Raw genomic sequence first — 13,572 nt, forward strand, 5'->3', positions numbered from 1 at the left:
AGGAATACCTTTAAGCTGCAGCAAGGAATTTGCTCAGCCTGTGATGATATTAACTGTGACAGAGCAGCGCTGCTCAGGTGTGAGCAACATTAGAAGCAGCAAAATGTAACTTGAAAATCAGCTTTTACCGGTATAAAACTTTCTTTCAAGGTGAGCCAGACTCTCGCGTTTGGCTCTCTGGAGAGCGAGCAAGCCATAGCCCTCTGCTGTCAGCCCTTCCACGTCAGGCTTTCTTTGATGTGTCCCAGCAGAACATAATCGGATACTGTGAATCTTTTCAACCTGAATCTTGTAAAAACCTGGGATTTCTTTTAGCTGTAAGCTGAACATGTCAAGGTAGCACTGAGTTGGAAATAAGGTAATTAGTGTGCTTTTGCATATTCTGGAGGCCTTGTTAAAACAGGGTAACATCCCATCCTGACCACATGCATAGCACAAAGCAGGAACATCGTGCACTGTTCCGCCAGAATTTGGAATTTTGCCCCGATGAGAGACACAAATCAGATGACAACTTCAGACGTGTCTCTGCAGCTGTAAATGGAGTGGTGAGTTCACGAGGTCTGCGCTTCCTCTGAGATTAATTTTGGGGAAAAAAAAAAAAGTCCTGTAAAGGTAAAAGCCCTGAATAACTAAGTAATCCGACTTTCCCCCTTAGGTGTATGGGGCTACAACAGGATCTCCCACAGATAGTGATCATCCTAAAGAGAAGAGGGAAGGGAAAACTGAAGAAGAATTGGGTTCTGATTCATCCAGTACAGCTGACAGTAAAATTGGCTTTTCAATGAATGACAATCCTACATTTAGCAAGGGTTTGTTTGTAGACAGTACAGACTATTCTAACAAAAACCTTCAGAATAAGAGCACAAACCTGTCTGGTGTCAGTTTGCCAGAGGATGACAGACGAAGAGGGGCTCAAGATATTTTAGGATCCCATATTCCAGCTGTTGAAACTGGAAAACAAAAGCCAAACTACAGACTCTCAAGAGATGCTCACCAAGGCCTGCCACAGGGTGAAGCCTTGCAGAGCACAGGCAGGCACATCCCCGTCAGCAGCGTTGCCCCTCTCGTGAGGCACACCCAGGAGGCCACAGGGCCTCAACCTGCCTCGCAGGAGCAAGAAGGTTCTGCAGTGAACTACAGTCAGGTTGTGCTAAGACCCAAAGTGTCCAGAAGTAATAGTTTGAACAGCATTGAAGAGATAGACTCTCCAGCTACTTCTCCAAGTGAAGATAGCCCACCCACAGAAAACATCGCCTTCATGATTACCAAAACAGCTGTGCAGGTCCTCTCCAGTGGAGAAGTTCACGATATAGTCAGCCGGAAAGGAGGAGACGTGCAAACAGTGAACATTGATGCGAGGAAGGACGTGGCATCAGAGAAAGGTATCCCAGAGAACACAGACAGCGAAGAGCCAGTGGTGTGTCTGGACAAAAAACCTGTCATCATCATTTTTGATGAACCAATGGATATCAGGTCAGCGTATAAGCGGCTTTCTACAATTTTTGAGGAATGTGATGAGGAGTTGGAAAAAATGATGACAGATGAAAAGATAGAAGAGGAAGAGGAGGAGGAAGACAATGAAGCACATGAAGTCTCTGAGAGCCAGAAGGAAGAGTCACCAGTAGTTAATGACAGAAAAGCAACTGCAGAGCACTCAGCAGCTCACAGTCTCCAAGAGCCGTACCTGTTTGACCTTCAATCTGACTCTGCAGAAAGCAGACCTCCTGCAGAAGAGGAAAGCACAAAGACAAATTTGAACAAATACCGTCAGATCTATGGGCTAAACACAGAAGGAAACTCAGACTCTGCCGATCAGTTTGGAAGCAGGCAGGATTCTAAGAAAAAATTCAAGTTTAAATTCCCTAAAAAGCAGCTGGCTGCTCTGACGCAGGCGATACGGACAGGAACCAAGACTGGGAAGAAGACCTTACAGGTTGTGGTCTACGAAGAAGAGGAGGAAGATGGGACCCTGAAGCAGCACAAGGAAGCAAAGAGATTTGAAATCACTAGGTCTCAGCCTGAGGAGAGTGACAAAAGTCCTTCTGGGAAGCAAGAGGGACCCTCCGGAGCTGCAGTGCCCCTATCTAGGACTGATGAAATTCGACAGAGTACATACAGGACACTAGACAGCCTTGAGCAGACTATAAAGCAGCTGGAAAACACCATCAGTGAAATGAGTCCAAAACCTATCCCTGAAAACACATACACCTCTGAGGGAAGCACTGTCCCCTTCTCTGCCCAGATAGTACCAGAGACCCCATCCCGAGAGCGTGTAGTGCTGGATGAGAACCTTGCTGGCGTAGAGCCCCCTGCGTCCATCCCAGCCACTTCACGTAAGGTACCTTAGTCCAAGAAATCAAACCTCCAGCTGCTTTCTAAAATCTGCAATAATCACCATTAAAACAAGAGGGTCTTGTGATTTGTTTGCTTCCTTTCAGGTGGCTTGTTTGGGCTCCCCACAAGGTGTCTAACAGCTAATAGACCAATGGTTTTGGGGATTTTTTAATCTCTGCTGCTGATTGGTGATGGGCAAATGCAGGGGAGCTGGGCCGAATAATCTGCTGTGTGAAATGACAAGCGTCACTGACATGAAATCCAGGCTGATCAGTAGCTGAGCAGTTTTCTCCATTTGATTCTGGAAATTAACACCTGCGGTGTGAAGCTCCTGAACTTTCCCTGCATGTAGTACTGTGGCTTTTTTTTTGGCGCATGGTGTGCAGTCCTCTCTTGGAGCACCGGGGTACTGATCACACCTTCTCCTTGTCTCCCCTCCCTGCCCCTCCACTCATTTCCGCAGGGCTCCAGCGCTGCCTCCCAGACAAGCCGGATGCCAGTCCCCATGACTTCAAAAACTAGACAAGGAAGCATGGAGAAATCCGGCAAACAGCACAAGCTGCAGGATCCACGCCAATACAGACAGGTAGTTTTACCCTAAACCCGGTGTTTGGATGGACATTTCATGTTGTTTGTTTATTTAAACTCCAGTAACTGACTGAGATTATACCAAATATCGGATGCCTGAGGTCTAACTGGACGTCCTGGATCCTGGGGGCATGACAGTACTGATCTTTTCACCATGCTTGTGCATGCATGTCTGCAATAAAACACCTGCTGCTTTTTTATTTTTCTCTTTTGTTTGTTTGGTTTTGTTTGTTTGTTTTGGGCTTTTTTTCCTTTATAACTGTGGTATTCAGCTGTAATTTTAAGATGTCAACTACATGTTTACTTTCTATTTTGTAAATGTGGTGGTTCCTTAAGAGAACTGGGAATGCTTCTATTCAGAGTGTCTTTACAGGAAGCCTTGGACACTAACCTGTTGGTGTAGAGGTGGCAGTAGGTGCACATTAACTCTCCAGCCAGACATGTCTATTCACATGTTAATAACCCAGCATGGCCCTCGTAGTGACTGGTCTGTAACCCATAGATCACGCCTTCTCACAAAGCTCTGTTGGCTTTCACTCTCTCTATGCACTTTTCGTTGGGCACTTTGGGTTTTCTACCAGGTCCAGTCCACGGCTGCAAGACGTAGCTCAGGCCTTGAACTGTTAATTCTGATTCTCTGCAGGGCTGTTTTCCCAGGTCCTGTTGGTTTATCATGTTACTGGCTTTCTGACAAACTGTCTCCTGCCATCTTTATTTGCAGGCTAATGGAAGTGCTAAGAAAGCTGGTGGGGACTGTAAGGCTACTTCCCCTACCCTACCTGCTTCTAAGATCCCAGCCTTTTCTCCCACTTCTGGGAAAAGCAGCTCAGCACCTGCTTCTAGCGGTGACAGCTCTAACTCTCTTAATCCACCCACTAAAACCTCCATTCCTTCCTCCAACCTTCTCGGTCCTCAGTCAGGTCGCATAACTTACTCTACCTCCCTCATCCCCTCTGTCTCTAACGGCTCCTCCAAGTTTCAGAGCCCCACTTACCCAGGGAAAGGTCACCATCTCTCCTTCTCACTACAGACTCAAAACGGCCGGCCACCCCCTCCTTCCTCCTCTGCCTCCCCCCCCTCCTCTCTCTCCCCCCCTTCACTGAACCAAGGTATGAAGAGCATCAGGACAATCCACACACCTAGTTTCAACAGCTACAAGGCACAGAATGGAAATGCCGGCAAGTCCGCCCCATCCACGGTCAAGGAGCCATCCTAAAGGCTAAGCACGGCACACCTGCCAGGTCACCAAGGCTTTTTGTTCATTTTCTGCAGCCAATATTTTAACCAGGGAATGTAACCATTTAACTATATTGCTGGAGGCTTAATACTAATCACGTGCTAAATATGAATTACTACACTAGATTAGAGTGAAGCTTTTTGGAAAACTGTTGCTGTTGTAGTGATAAAAGAGCATTTTCTTCCTATAGGCAGCACCTCTTACAAAAAGTGTGAAGGTGTGTGAGTGAACTGGACTGCACGTGCACAGCGGTGTACTGAGCATGGGGAGTTGTATGGTTAAAAATTTAGTAAGTTGTTTTGTATAAAGCTATTTTTCATTATGGGGTCTAGAAGTGAACAGAGATATACTAAAGTGTGATTATATTCAATTGTAAAACTGAAACTAAAATATTTTTCTTTTATTTTGGTGTTATTTAGCTTTGTTACAGATTTCTATTTTTGTCAACAAATGTCATGGTTCCTTTCGAGATCTTTTTGCCAAAACATTTTGATACTATTGTAATGTACATTTGAAAGTAGTATGCTGGACAGTAAACCTCTACACAAGAAACAAAACAAGACTGGTCTTATGTGTGTATGAGGCAACTTAAACTATTGCACTGCCATTCAGATTATATTTAAGAATTTGCCAGCCAAGGAAAAAATAAATTGTTTTACACATATAGATAGTTGCTGATTACTTTTTTTCTTAGCTAAATCCACCCTTTTTCCTTCAGTTTTATTTTACTGAGACCTGGTAGCCCATTAATGCATTGCATTGTGGATTTTAAAATGTACACTTCAGTACTGTTCTGTATACTGGCAAACTTTTGTACATATCTATAAATATCTATAAATAAAGAAATACTGTATGTGGCTGGGCACATAGAGTAGTTTTACCACACCAAAGTTAATTTTTATGCATGCTTAAAAATATATATGGGGAAGGGTTGAAAAAGATGGATATCAGTTAAATAGGAAAAGAGTGAGAAACTTCCATAGCTCATGATTTTGTAAATAAATTTATTTGTATAACACCATAATGTAATATACAGAACTATGATAAGCAAAGATCTTTACAAAAATAAAGGGCTGCATGCTTATATATTTGTATTTGTATTTTCGGCTGGTCTCAAGTAGCTGCTAAGGTGTTTGCCTGAGAGCATTAAGCCATCAGGAGAAAAACTGACTTTATTTTCCCTGGATTAAAGCCATCCATAATTAATAATTTTAAAATTAAAGCTCATTGCTGGAACTCCCAGTTAGAAAACCAGCAAGGAGAGAAAAACCTTTGACTGACTGAGGTATCTTCTTTTCCATCTTTAAGTGTTCTTTGTTACCCCTTGTGAAAAGGGAAGTTTCTTTTAAGTGTCATTTCAAGGCTGTGCCCTCAGATGGTGCATCCCATGCAGGCAAATAACTAGAGAATGTAAACATTAGCTTATACCTCACAGACACAACACATGGTCTGGTTCCAGCAGGATCATGCCGAGTGCCATCCCCTTGGCTGCCATAGCAGCAAAGGCCCTGGTGCTTGCAGAGCACAGGAGCTTCGGTGTGGGGCTGACATGAGCCCAGGACAGGCCAAAACCAAAGTGAAGTGTTAGGCATGTTCAGAGTGCCCACACTGAACCACCAGAGTGAAGCCAGTTCTCCTCCAGCCACTGCAGAGCAGCAGTGGTCTGGAAGAAGTAGAGCCTGGTCTGTTTTCTACTTCCTCACATGCTGAGTACACGACTCCCTTGCTCTGAAGGGAACTCACCTCATCTGATGCCGTAGCTTGTTACCAGGTTCCCCACACAACACACAGCACACACAGGGAGCACCAGCAGGCCTGATACCACACTCCTCCTTTACAGTACACAGCCAAAATGCAAGCTCAAGCTAAATGATGGGCATAGCAGATTTTGTTCTTAAACTGTTAGTCTGACATTCCCCATGAGCAGGCAGGGTCCCCAGTGGCTCTGGCATTGCTCCCACTGCTGCTTCTTCAGGCGAGGGGCTACAGCAGCATTGGGATGAATTTAGACCCAGACCGTGGTTGTACAAATAACCAATGACCCTGGACAGTCACTGGTGGGCAGTAAGGCAGTGCTGTACTCACAGGGAATTATTGCTTGGGGGGGTGAATGTGGAAATTGCCACCAGGGAGTGAACACAACACCCACTTGAGGCCTCGGCTACGCTGCTACCTGCACATCTTCCACGTTTTGTGCACCTGCTCCGTGCTGAGGTGCAGCACCCGCCAGGAAACATCAACAGGCTCAGCCAGCACATAACCCACATAATCTCAGCACAGGCAGCGCTGCCGGGACCAGCGGGAGTCAGGCAGTGACACTCCCTCACCATCCTGCTTGTACAGCAATGAAGTTGCCAGGTGTTCACAAATGCAGGCAGGAAAGAGCTGTGCACAGGCTGTAGTTCAGGAATGTTTCTGAACACTGGGCAGAGTATTTAGAAAAATCATCAAGTCTGGAAATAAATACCTTGAGCAAGAAGAAATCAGCACTGGCCAGTGATGAGAAAGCCAGGTTTCCCACTGCAAACCAGTTAGGAAGAGCACAGCTCTGGCCAGTGATGAGAAAGCCAGGTTTCCCACTGCAAACCAGTTAGGAAGAGCAGTTTTGGTAGAGTTGGCTGCAGCTGGACTTCGGGACAAGAGCCATGGAGCAGGTACCACTGCAACAGGGCTCTGCACTGGCAGAGCAGCCCTTGGCCTCACTGCTCTGACACACCAGTAGTGAGGCAGTTCACCACTCCTTTTCGAGATGGAAGGAGCTGGAAGGTGAGCAGGACCTTCCTGCTGCCTGTTGTAGTCTGAGCCAGCCCAGAACTTCAGAGTAAGCCCCATCCCTGTGTGCCAGCTGATTCCTCCTGTGGGAACTGCAGCACAAAGTGACACAGCACAGAGCCCCTGCACAGGGCAGGACACAGGTGAGAAGCCAGAGCAGAAGAGGGTACATACACAGAGCAAGAAAAAGGAGGAATGTGTAGGACATTTCTGCCTAGAAGTGTACAGGGTCAAAATCCATCTGATCCCCACTAAGGGGCAGCTCTTCCATCATGCTTAAAAACGCACAGGCTCAAGAGCAGGTGGTCAAGGCAGATTTTTACAATCTCATTGTTGGGAGCCACAGGTACATGCACCACTTCAACGATGGCAGGCCTGTTAAGCCATTCCAGCTCCCAGCCACGCGTCAGCCAACACCCTTATTTCCACAGGCTGACACAATTAATGGCTTGATTAGTATGTAAATGAGAATGGTGTATTGACCTGGCTTTGAAAACAAGATCACAGCTTTTTGTAGCAGATGAGGCCACATTTCAAACTCTTTCATCCTGCCTGAACAAAGTGGAGAGATTCTCCTCAGATGCAGCAGAGAGGAACCTGAAACCCTCACGAGCAGCTCAGCAAAGAATTTTCCTTCAGCTCTGCAGCAGCACAAAAGAAGAAGAAACTGTCTGAACTGTGGGCATGTCTTAATTCCACATTATCAGTCCTGTGAGCAATACTAATGGGGACCTTAACAAGCCCTTTAAAGTCTAAAAAGCAGCCATACAGAACCTTCCAGCTCACAGAAAATGCAGTTCAGATAAACCACCCCCACTAAAGCAAGAGCTGCTGCTAGGAACCATTTTAAAAATCCAAACACTATTGCTACCAACACAGTTCACACTTCCATTATTTCCCCTTCAGATCTCAGCCTAGGCCTGTCCCAACTTGCAGCTACAGAGCTCCAAGCAGTCCTCAGACCAGAAGTACTTTCCAAACCAGTCTGAATCCTTCTGATGATCACAAATTGAGAAACAAAAAATGGACACAAATGGCAATGTTAAGAAGTTCTGCTTAAACATAAAAGCAGCACCTCTTTTAACTGTGTGACCAAACGCTGGCACAGGTTGCCCAAGGAAGTTGTGGAGCCTCCAACCTTGGAAATATTCAAAAACCAACCACAGCCTCAATCCAGAGTACCTGCCGTGGCTGCACTTGGTTGAGCTGGGGGTGGACTAGGAGATGCCCAGAGGTCCCTGCCCACCTCACCTGCACTGCAACCTTGTGGGACTGCCCAGCCCACTGAATCCAGCTCCTAGAGGAAATAGTGGCACTAACAGTATCTACTTCAGGACAGCCTACTGTATGCACACACTTCCCTTCTTGAGTCAATCAGACTGTCACCTTTCCGTTCCACAGAAGGAGGGGGGGGGGAGGGAGGAACAGAAATAAAATAAAGGGGGAGGAACAGAAATAAAATAAAACCCAATACAGTCAAAAAGCACTACAGGTAAGGGTCTGAGGCAGCTGCTGTTAAGATCAGAGCATAGCAATGACTGCTAAAAATATCTGTCATCTCTTGCCGCAATGGTTGAAATTTAAGGTGGCTCCAGTCTTTAAAGAGCATAAAAAGCATCAGTGTTTTTTCAGACTCAGATATGCAGTCACACACTACTTTCTTAAGGTGGAGCTCAGTAACCTCCTCTCCCTCATGCACCTTACAGATTTGCTCCCTGCATCTCCCCTTCAAGTTGAGGGCTTCCCTCCCTCCCACCCTGCCTGCCAGGTCATCTCCTTCAAGAGCTGATGTACCTGAAAAGGGTGGAGCAGTGGTGGTCCAAATGACTGTAATCCCTTTCTTACATCCCCATGGATATCCTTGACTTACGTCCAAGCTCCTTCTGCAACTGCCCTGCAGCATCCACGCTGCCAGTGCAGCACAGACAATACCATGGAGGCTGATGAGGCCTTAAATTTGTACCTGCAGAATTGTCAGCCAATGCAATTCCTGTTTGGTGTGGGGTTTTTTTAATAAGTTCCTAATTTTTCAGAAGATGTGTTCTTTTTGAGTCAATACACTAAAAGTTCTGTGTTCTCAAGCATAAACGTTGGCAGCCATGCATGTAGCTTCAGGATTAAAATTATCAGTCATCTATAAACACAACAAAATGAAAATTAACTTGATTCACCAAATGGTTGTCAAATCAGAGTAAGATGCAGAGCCCCACACCCCTGTGTACCTCTGTAAAGTACACTGCTTCATTGAGAAGACCCCTGCACCTTACTGTGGGTGCTCAGTACACATTATGACAAGCATCTGAAAGCAATGATGGGACAAAATACACTTCCAGTAGAAGACAGTGTGTGCTTGCTCATGAATAGCAGTACAGAGGCATGACAACATTTTGTTGTGATTTTGAAACCTCTTGTTCAAATACACTTTACTATTAGGACTGAAACAAAAATCATCATTGATTACTCTGAGCTTCACAAAACACACCCTTTCTTCCTCACACAGGAATGCATCTAATGCACCTGCTTCCTGTTCACTCTGGGGGAAAAGACACTTTAGTTTGCAAGGACACCATAAGAATGTAGTCTATTTTTATGGGACCTGGTACTAGGTGGACCCAATTATGTGCTGAGAACTTTGATCTCAGAGCTCAACTGTCATACCTGACACTTTTCTTTGCAGCCAATTCTTATAATGATTCCTCACAAGGGTCAAAACCACAGTACATCAAAGCATGGGAAAGAAACGAGGTCTGCTTAAAAACATGTCAGCCCATACATCCTAGTACCACAATTCCTTTTCTTCCCAGTAACTGGACACATTGACACAGGTTTAATCCTCTGCCAAGCAAGCAACAGTGTAAGATATGGGGGTACCCAAAGTAAAGAACAGCTGTTTTGTTTTCAAGTAGGTGTCCAAGAACATAGAAGAAAAAAATAACTAGTATGGAGCTCACACAGAGAAGGGTTTTTAGGGCAGAAACTCATCTTTGTAGTTAAAACTGTAAAAAGTCCAAGACCCAAACTACAGTATTGTTCTGACTGGCAGATACAGATCTTCACTCTTTATGACCTGAGGATGATCCAGGACATGTTTTTTTTCAGGGTTACAAAACCTGCACATTAAATCAACTTGTTACATACCTTAGATGCAACTTATGTATCAAGATGAAAATATTTAACCAACTGAATCTCTCTCACATGCTAAAATCCACGGTGTTGTCCCACAAACAAAAGTTTGAAGAGAAATGTACTTCATCCAGGAGGAACTGCAGGGCTGGTGAGAGCATTTGACGAATGCAACTTGTAAATGTGACATTCTAGAACAGCTCATCAGAAAGAATTTGAACCACACAAAGAGTCACCAAAACGATTTTATTTCCAGTGTTTAAGTGGGTATGCACACAGGCATGATACAGGTTTGGATTCATTAGGTCTTCATGCAGAATTATATTCTCAATAAAAGAAACCAGTTCCATCCAGTATCCACTATCTACACGCCTATGTTACAACATTTATATCAAATCTGGTATCTGAAGAAAAGATACACATGTAATATGTACATTTAAGTTACTTATTTTACAGAAAGATTAGAAATTCAAGTCACATAAAACTCAAAATCTGTATTAAAATTGGAAATATAAAACTCCAATATTTACTGGAATGCCTAAGGAATGGAAGCTCTGTAGCCACCTGTGTTAACATTTGTAAAATGTAATGAAACTCATTAACAGTAAAATGCATTCATTTGTTTGTAATAAGTTTCTCTAATTTAACAATATGGCACCCTAACAAACCAAATGAATTTATGATGAGGCACTTGTTAGTGACTAAACCAAAAGAACAATTTTCCTGCATACTAATGCCAGGCCAACTCTCAGTCAGAAAACCATGTATACACTACACAGCATGTTGCATCAGATGCTTTGTTCAACATTTGTATGCAGCCATCAAATATACTTTTTCTTAAAATATATATATATACTTTAACTTTAGTGTTCTTCTGGCTGTGGTAATGCACTGTGAAGACGTTCCACAGAGCATAATGATGAAACCAGCCCAAATGAAGGCTGCATAACAACAACAGTACAGGAAAATATATATATATATGTACACACACACGCACACACACACACACACAGAGTTACTGGGAAGTGTAACAGTAAGTTAATGAATTGCTGCAGTGGACATACCTTCCTGTTTCAAAGATACTGGTAGAATCGAGATCGAACCACTTGGGTCCCAGACAGTTTATGAGGATGGGCATCAACTGCTGGGCTGAAGTTGTTTTTGTTCATATTCTGATAATTTTCACCATTTACCTGGTCTAGTGGCTGAAATGGTCCCGAAGGTGGTGTTCTATTAATTAAAGTCAAGCTGCTGGAAGAACTGCCTTCATCTGCCTGCATGTCTGCAGATGAGGGCAGATCTACCTTTGATACATCTGCTAAGCTAGTGTTCTCAAGTCTGGGCTTTCCAGTTTCACCCGTATTAAGGTCAGTTGTGCTAGTGCGTAAACGTTCTCGTGCAAGCCAGTCTGAGATTGAGAGGTCCTGTGCTGGACATTTTGGCTTCAACCGAGTCACAGCTGAAAGCTCAGATTCTCTCTCTCTACTTTGACTTGGCTCCTGAGCTTTCCAAGCATTCAGGACACTTATTTCAGCGAAATCCCTCTGTCCTCCAAGCGTGTGCCTTCGCCTGATATTTTTTCTCTTTGCAGTCTCTGCAGAATTAGCTTTTTGATTCCCAACTCCAAACATATCATCTGCAGATGACTTGAGTCGCAGCTTTAACCTGTCTGTAATTTTAAGTCTCCAGGTAGGTTCTTGTTTGTCAGCCTCACTTCTGGCTGATGTAGCTAAACTGCTTGTCGATCTTCCTTTTTTCATGATGTCAAACATTTTGGTCACAGTAGGCAAGTCCTTCTCGCTCTTTGCATCCCCTGAACCCTCACTGTCCGTTTTGTGCCGTGCAGATTTTCTCCTGGAGAGTGTATCACATTCAATAAGTTTGTGTGAGCTAAAAAGTCTGCGACTCTCTAACTTTGGTGTGGAACTTCCCTCAGTACAACTTACTTCGCTTTCTTCTGAGTTCCTCCGACTGGTCTTCACCACTTCTGAAACTTTCCCTTTGGAAAGCCTTTCGGCAGCAGCGCTGGTGGCAAAGACAGGGAAGTCACTTTCACTGTCTGTCTCCATAGGACGCCCTTCGCTGATCAATTCACTTCTCTCATCATCAGCATCTTCTCCCTTGCTCTCTGTCACTGACTGCACCTCAGGGCTCAGCATACTGGCATCTAAACCAGTCAGATACATAGTAGATGAAGTAGTTGAATAATCTGAGGTGATGGAGCTGACATCAGCTGCTAAAAACTCATTGTGTTTAATTTCAGGGCTGGCTACTTTTTTGCATGAGTATCTGTGCTGGGAAGCCTGGGAGGAAGTGCTTAGCATAGTGCCGGAGTCAGACACTGTCTCCTCAACCTGGGAAGAAGACTGTGAAGAAATAGGCATTTTTGGGTTATTCTTCTGCATGGTTTGCAGACAATTGAGATTCGATGATTTTGTACATTTTTCATGGTAAGGCAGTGAAGGTTCCTCTGACAGGATACTTTCTTTCTTTAATGACTTCTTTTCATCCTTTACAACATTCACATCTTTTTTACTGCTGTTCTCTTTTTCCTTCAGGACAAACATCCTCTGTTTTCTTCCTATCTCTCTCTCTCTTTCGTATTCCCCTTTAGCTGTGTCCTCTTTTGTTGTGTCACCACGAGATTGCTCTGCAAGCTCCTTCTTGAAAAACACATTATCCAACTCATCCTCTGAACTACTTGGTTGTGGTTTCTCTTTTGTTTTTTTCCGCTTGCGACTAGCTGCTGCAAAAATGGAGGACACAAGCAGTTCCTTGCTATACTGATCCTTTCCAGAACCCCAAGAACCCTGTTAAAAAAAGGGAGAGGGCATAATTAAAAATCACAAAGAAAAATTGTTAGCCTGACACTGTTTAGAGCACATCCTGAGCTTCACAGTATAAAGTCTGTCTTTATTCAGGAAACATTTCCATGCTCTTTCTGTAGTCTAAATGACGTTGCCCAAGAAGTCAATTTTCATCCTGAGAATTCCACTTTTTATCTGAGTCCCTTCAACTTAAAAAAGACTAGGTTTGTGTATACAGCTATTTAGTTTTTGATTGACTAATAAAGAAGGCCCTTATTGCAGTAAGAAACCTTTTCAAGACCAGTTTGACACAGAAACTGCTTCACATGTGAGGTCCCAAGAGTGTGGTTTCAAGCTCTTTTTTCAAGGTCTAACTTATACAAAAAGGCTAATTTATCAAACTGTTTCTCAGTTCATCTTTCACCTTTCAGACTGAGTTTTTAAACTGTATCAATTCGTTACTTCCAATAAAATGAATGCTATTCAAAACTCTAGTTTAGGTACAAATGTAGAAAATTAACAGAAATAAACTTCTTCCTGATTTTTGAGGAATCTATCTACCTTTAGAATTGCACAGAAGCAATAAAGGGACAAGCCAAATGATTCCATTTTATGAATTAAAAACTATTTTCACTACATGACAGCACTACCACCTGGCCACTTCAAAGCTATGTACCTTTCCTACTCACTGCCCCAGTGCCCCAGGCGGCG

At 43.9% G+C, this 13,572-nt stretch overlaps 2 protein-coding genes across 20 annotated transcripts in view; one reads left to right on the forward strand and one right to left on the reverse strand.

Annotated features, from left to right (window-relative positions):
- Nucleotides 1-4,719, forward strand: part of KIAA1217 (KIAA1217 ortholog) — a 335,939-nt gene extending 331,220 nt beyond the window's left edge. For 10 of the 17 annotated variants that reach the window (XM_018075554.1, XM_018075544.1, XM_018075550.1 and 7 more), the window contains 3 exons: nucleotides 656-2,338; nucleotides 2,798-2,920; nucleotides 3,644-4,719. In XM_018075554.1, coding sequence (XP_017931043.1) covers nucleotides 656-2,338; nucleotides 2,798-2,920; nucleotides 3,644-4,138 — 2,301 coding nt within the window. In that variant the 3' untranslated portion in view covers nucleotides 4,139-4,719. Of the gene's footprint in view, nucleotides 1-655; nucleotides 2,339-2,797 lie in introns of all 17 variants that reach the window. The other 7 variants (XM_018075558.3, XM_018075557.3, XM_018075555.3 and 4 more) reach the window with 4 other exon arrangements.
- Nucleotides 4,720-10,281: 5,562 nt separating this feature from the next.
- Nucleotides 10,282-13,572, reverse strand: part of ARHGAP21 (Rho GTPase activating protein 21) — an 81,407-nt gene continuing 78,116 nt past the window's right edge. For 2 of the 3 annotated variants that reach the window (XM_029961709.1, XM_029961710.1), the window contains exon 24: nucleotides 11,128-12,864. In XM_029961709.1, coding sequence (XP_029817569.1) covers nucleotides 11,128-12,864 — 1,737 coding nt within the window. Of the gene's footprint in view, nucleotides 12,865-13,572 lie in introns of all 3 variants that reach the window. The other variant, XM_029961708.1, reaches the window with a different exon arrangement.

This window comes from Manacus vitellinus, unplaced genomic scaffold (genome assembly GCF_001715985.3).
Source record: "Manacus vitellinus isolate BGI_N305 unplaced genomic scaffold, ASM171598v3 scaffold_3_pilon, whole genome shotgun sequence".
In the NCBI taxonomy this organism is placed as follows: Eukaryota; Metazoa; Chordata; class Aves; order Passeriformes; family Pipridae; genus Manacus; species Manacus vitellinus.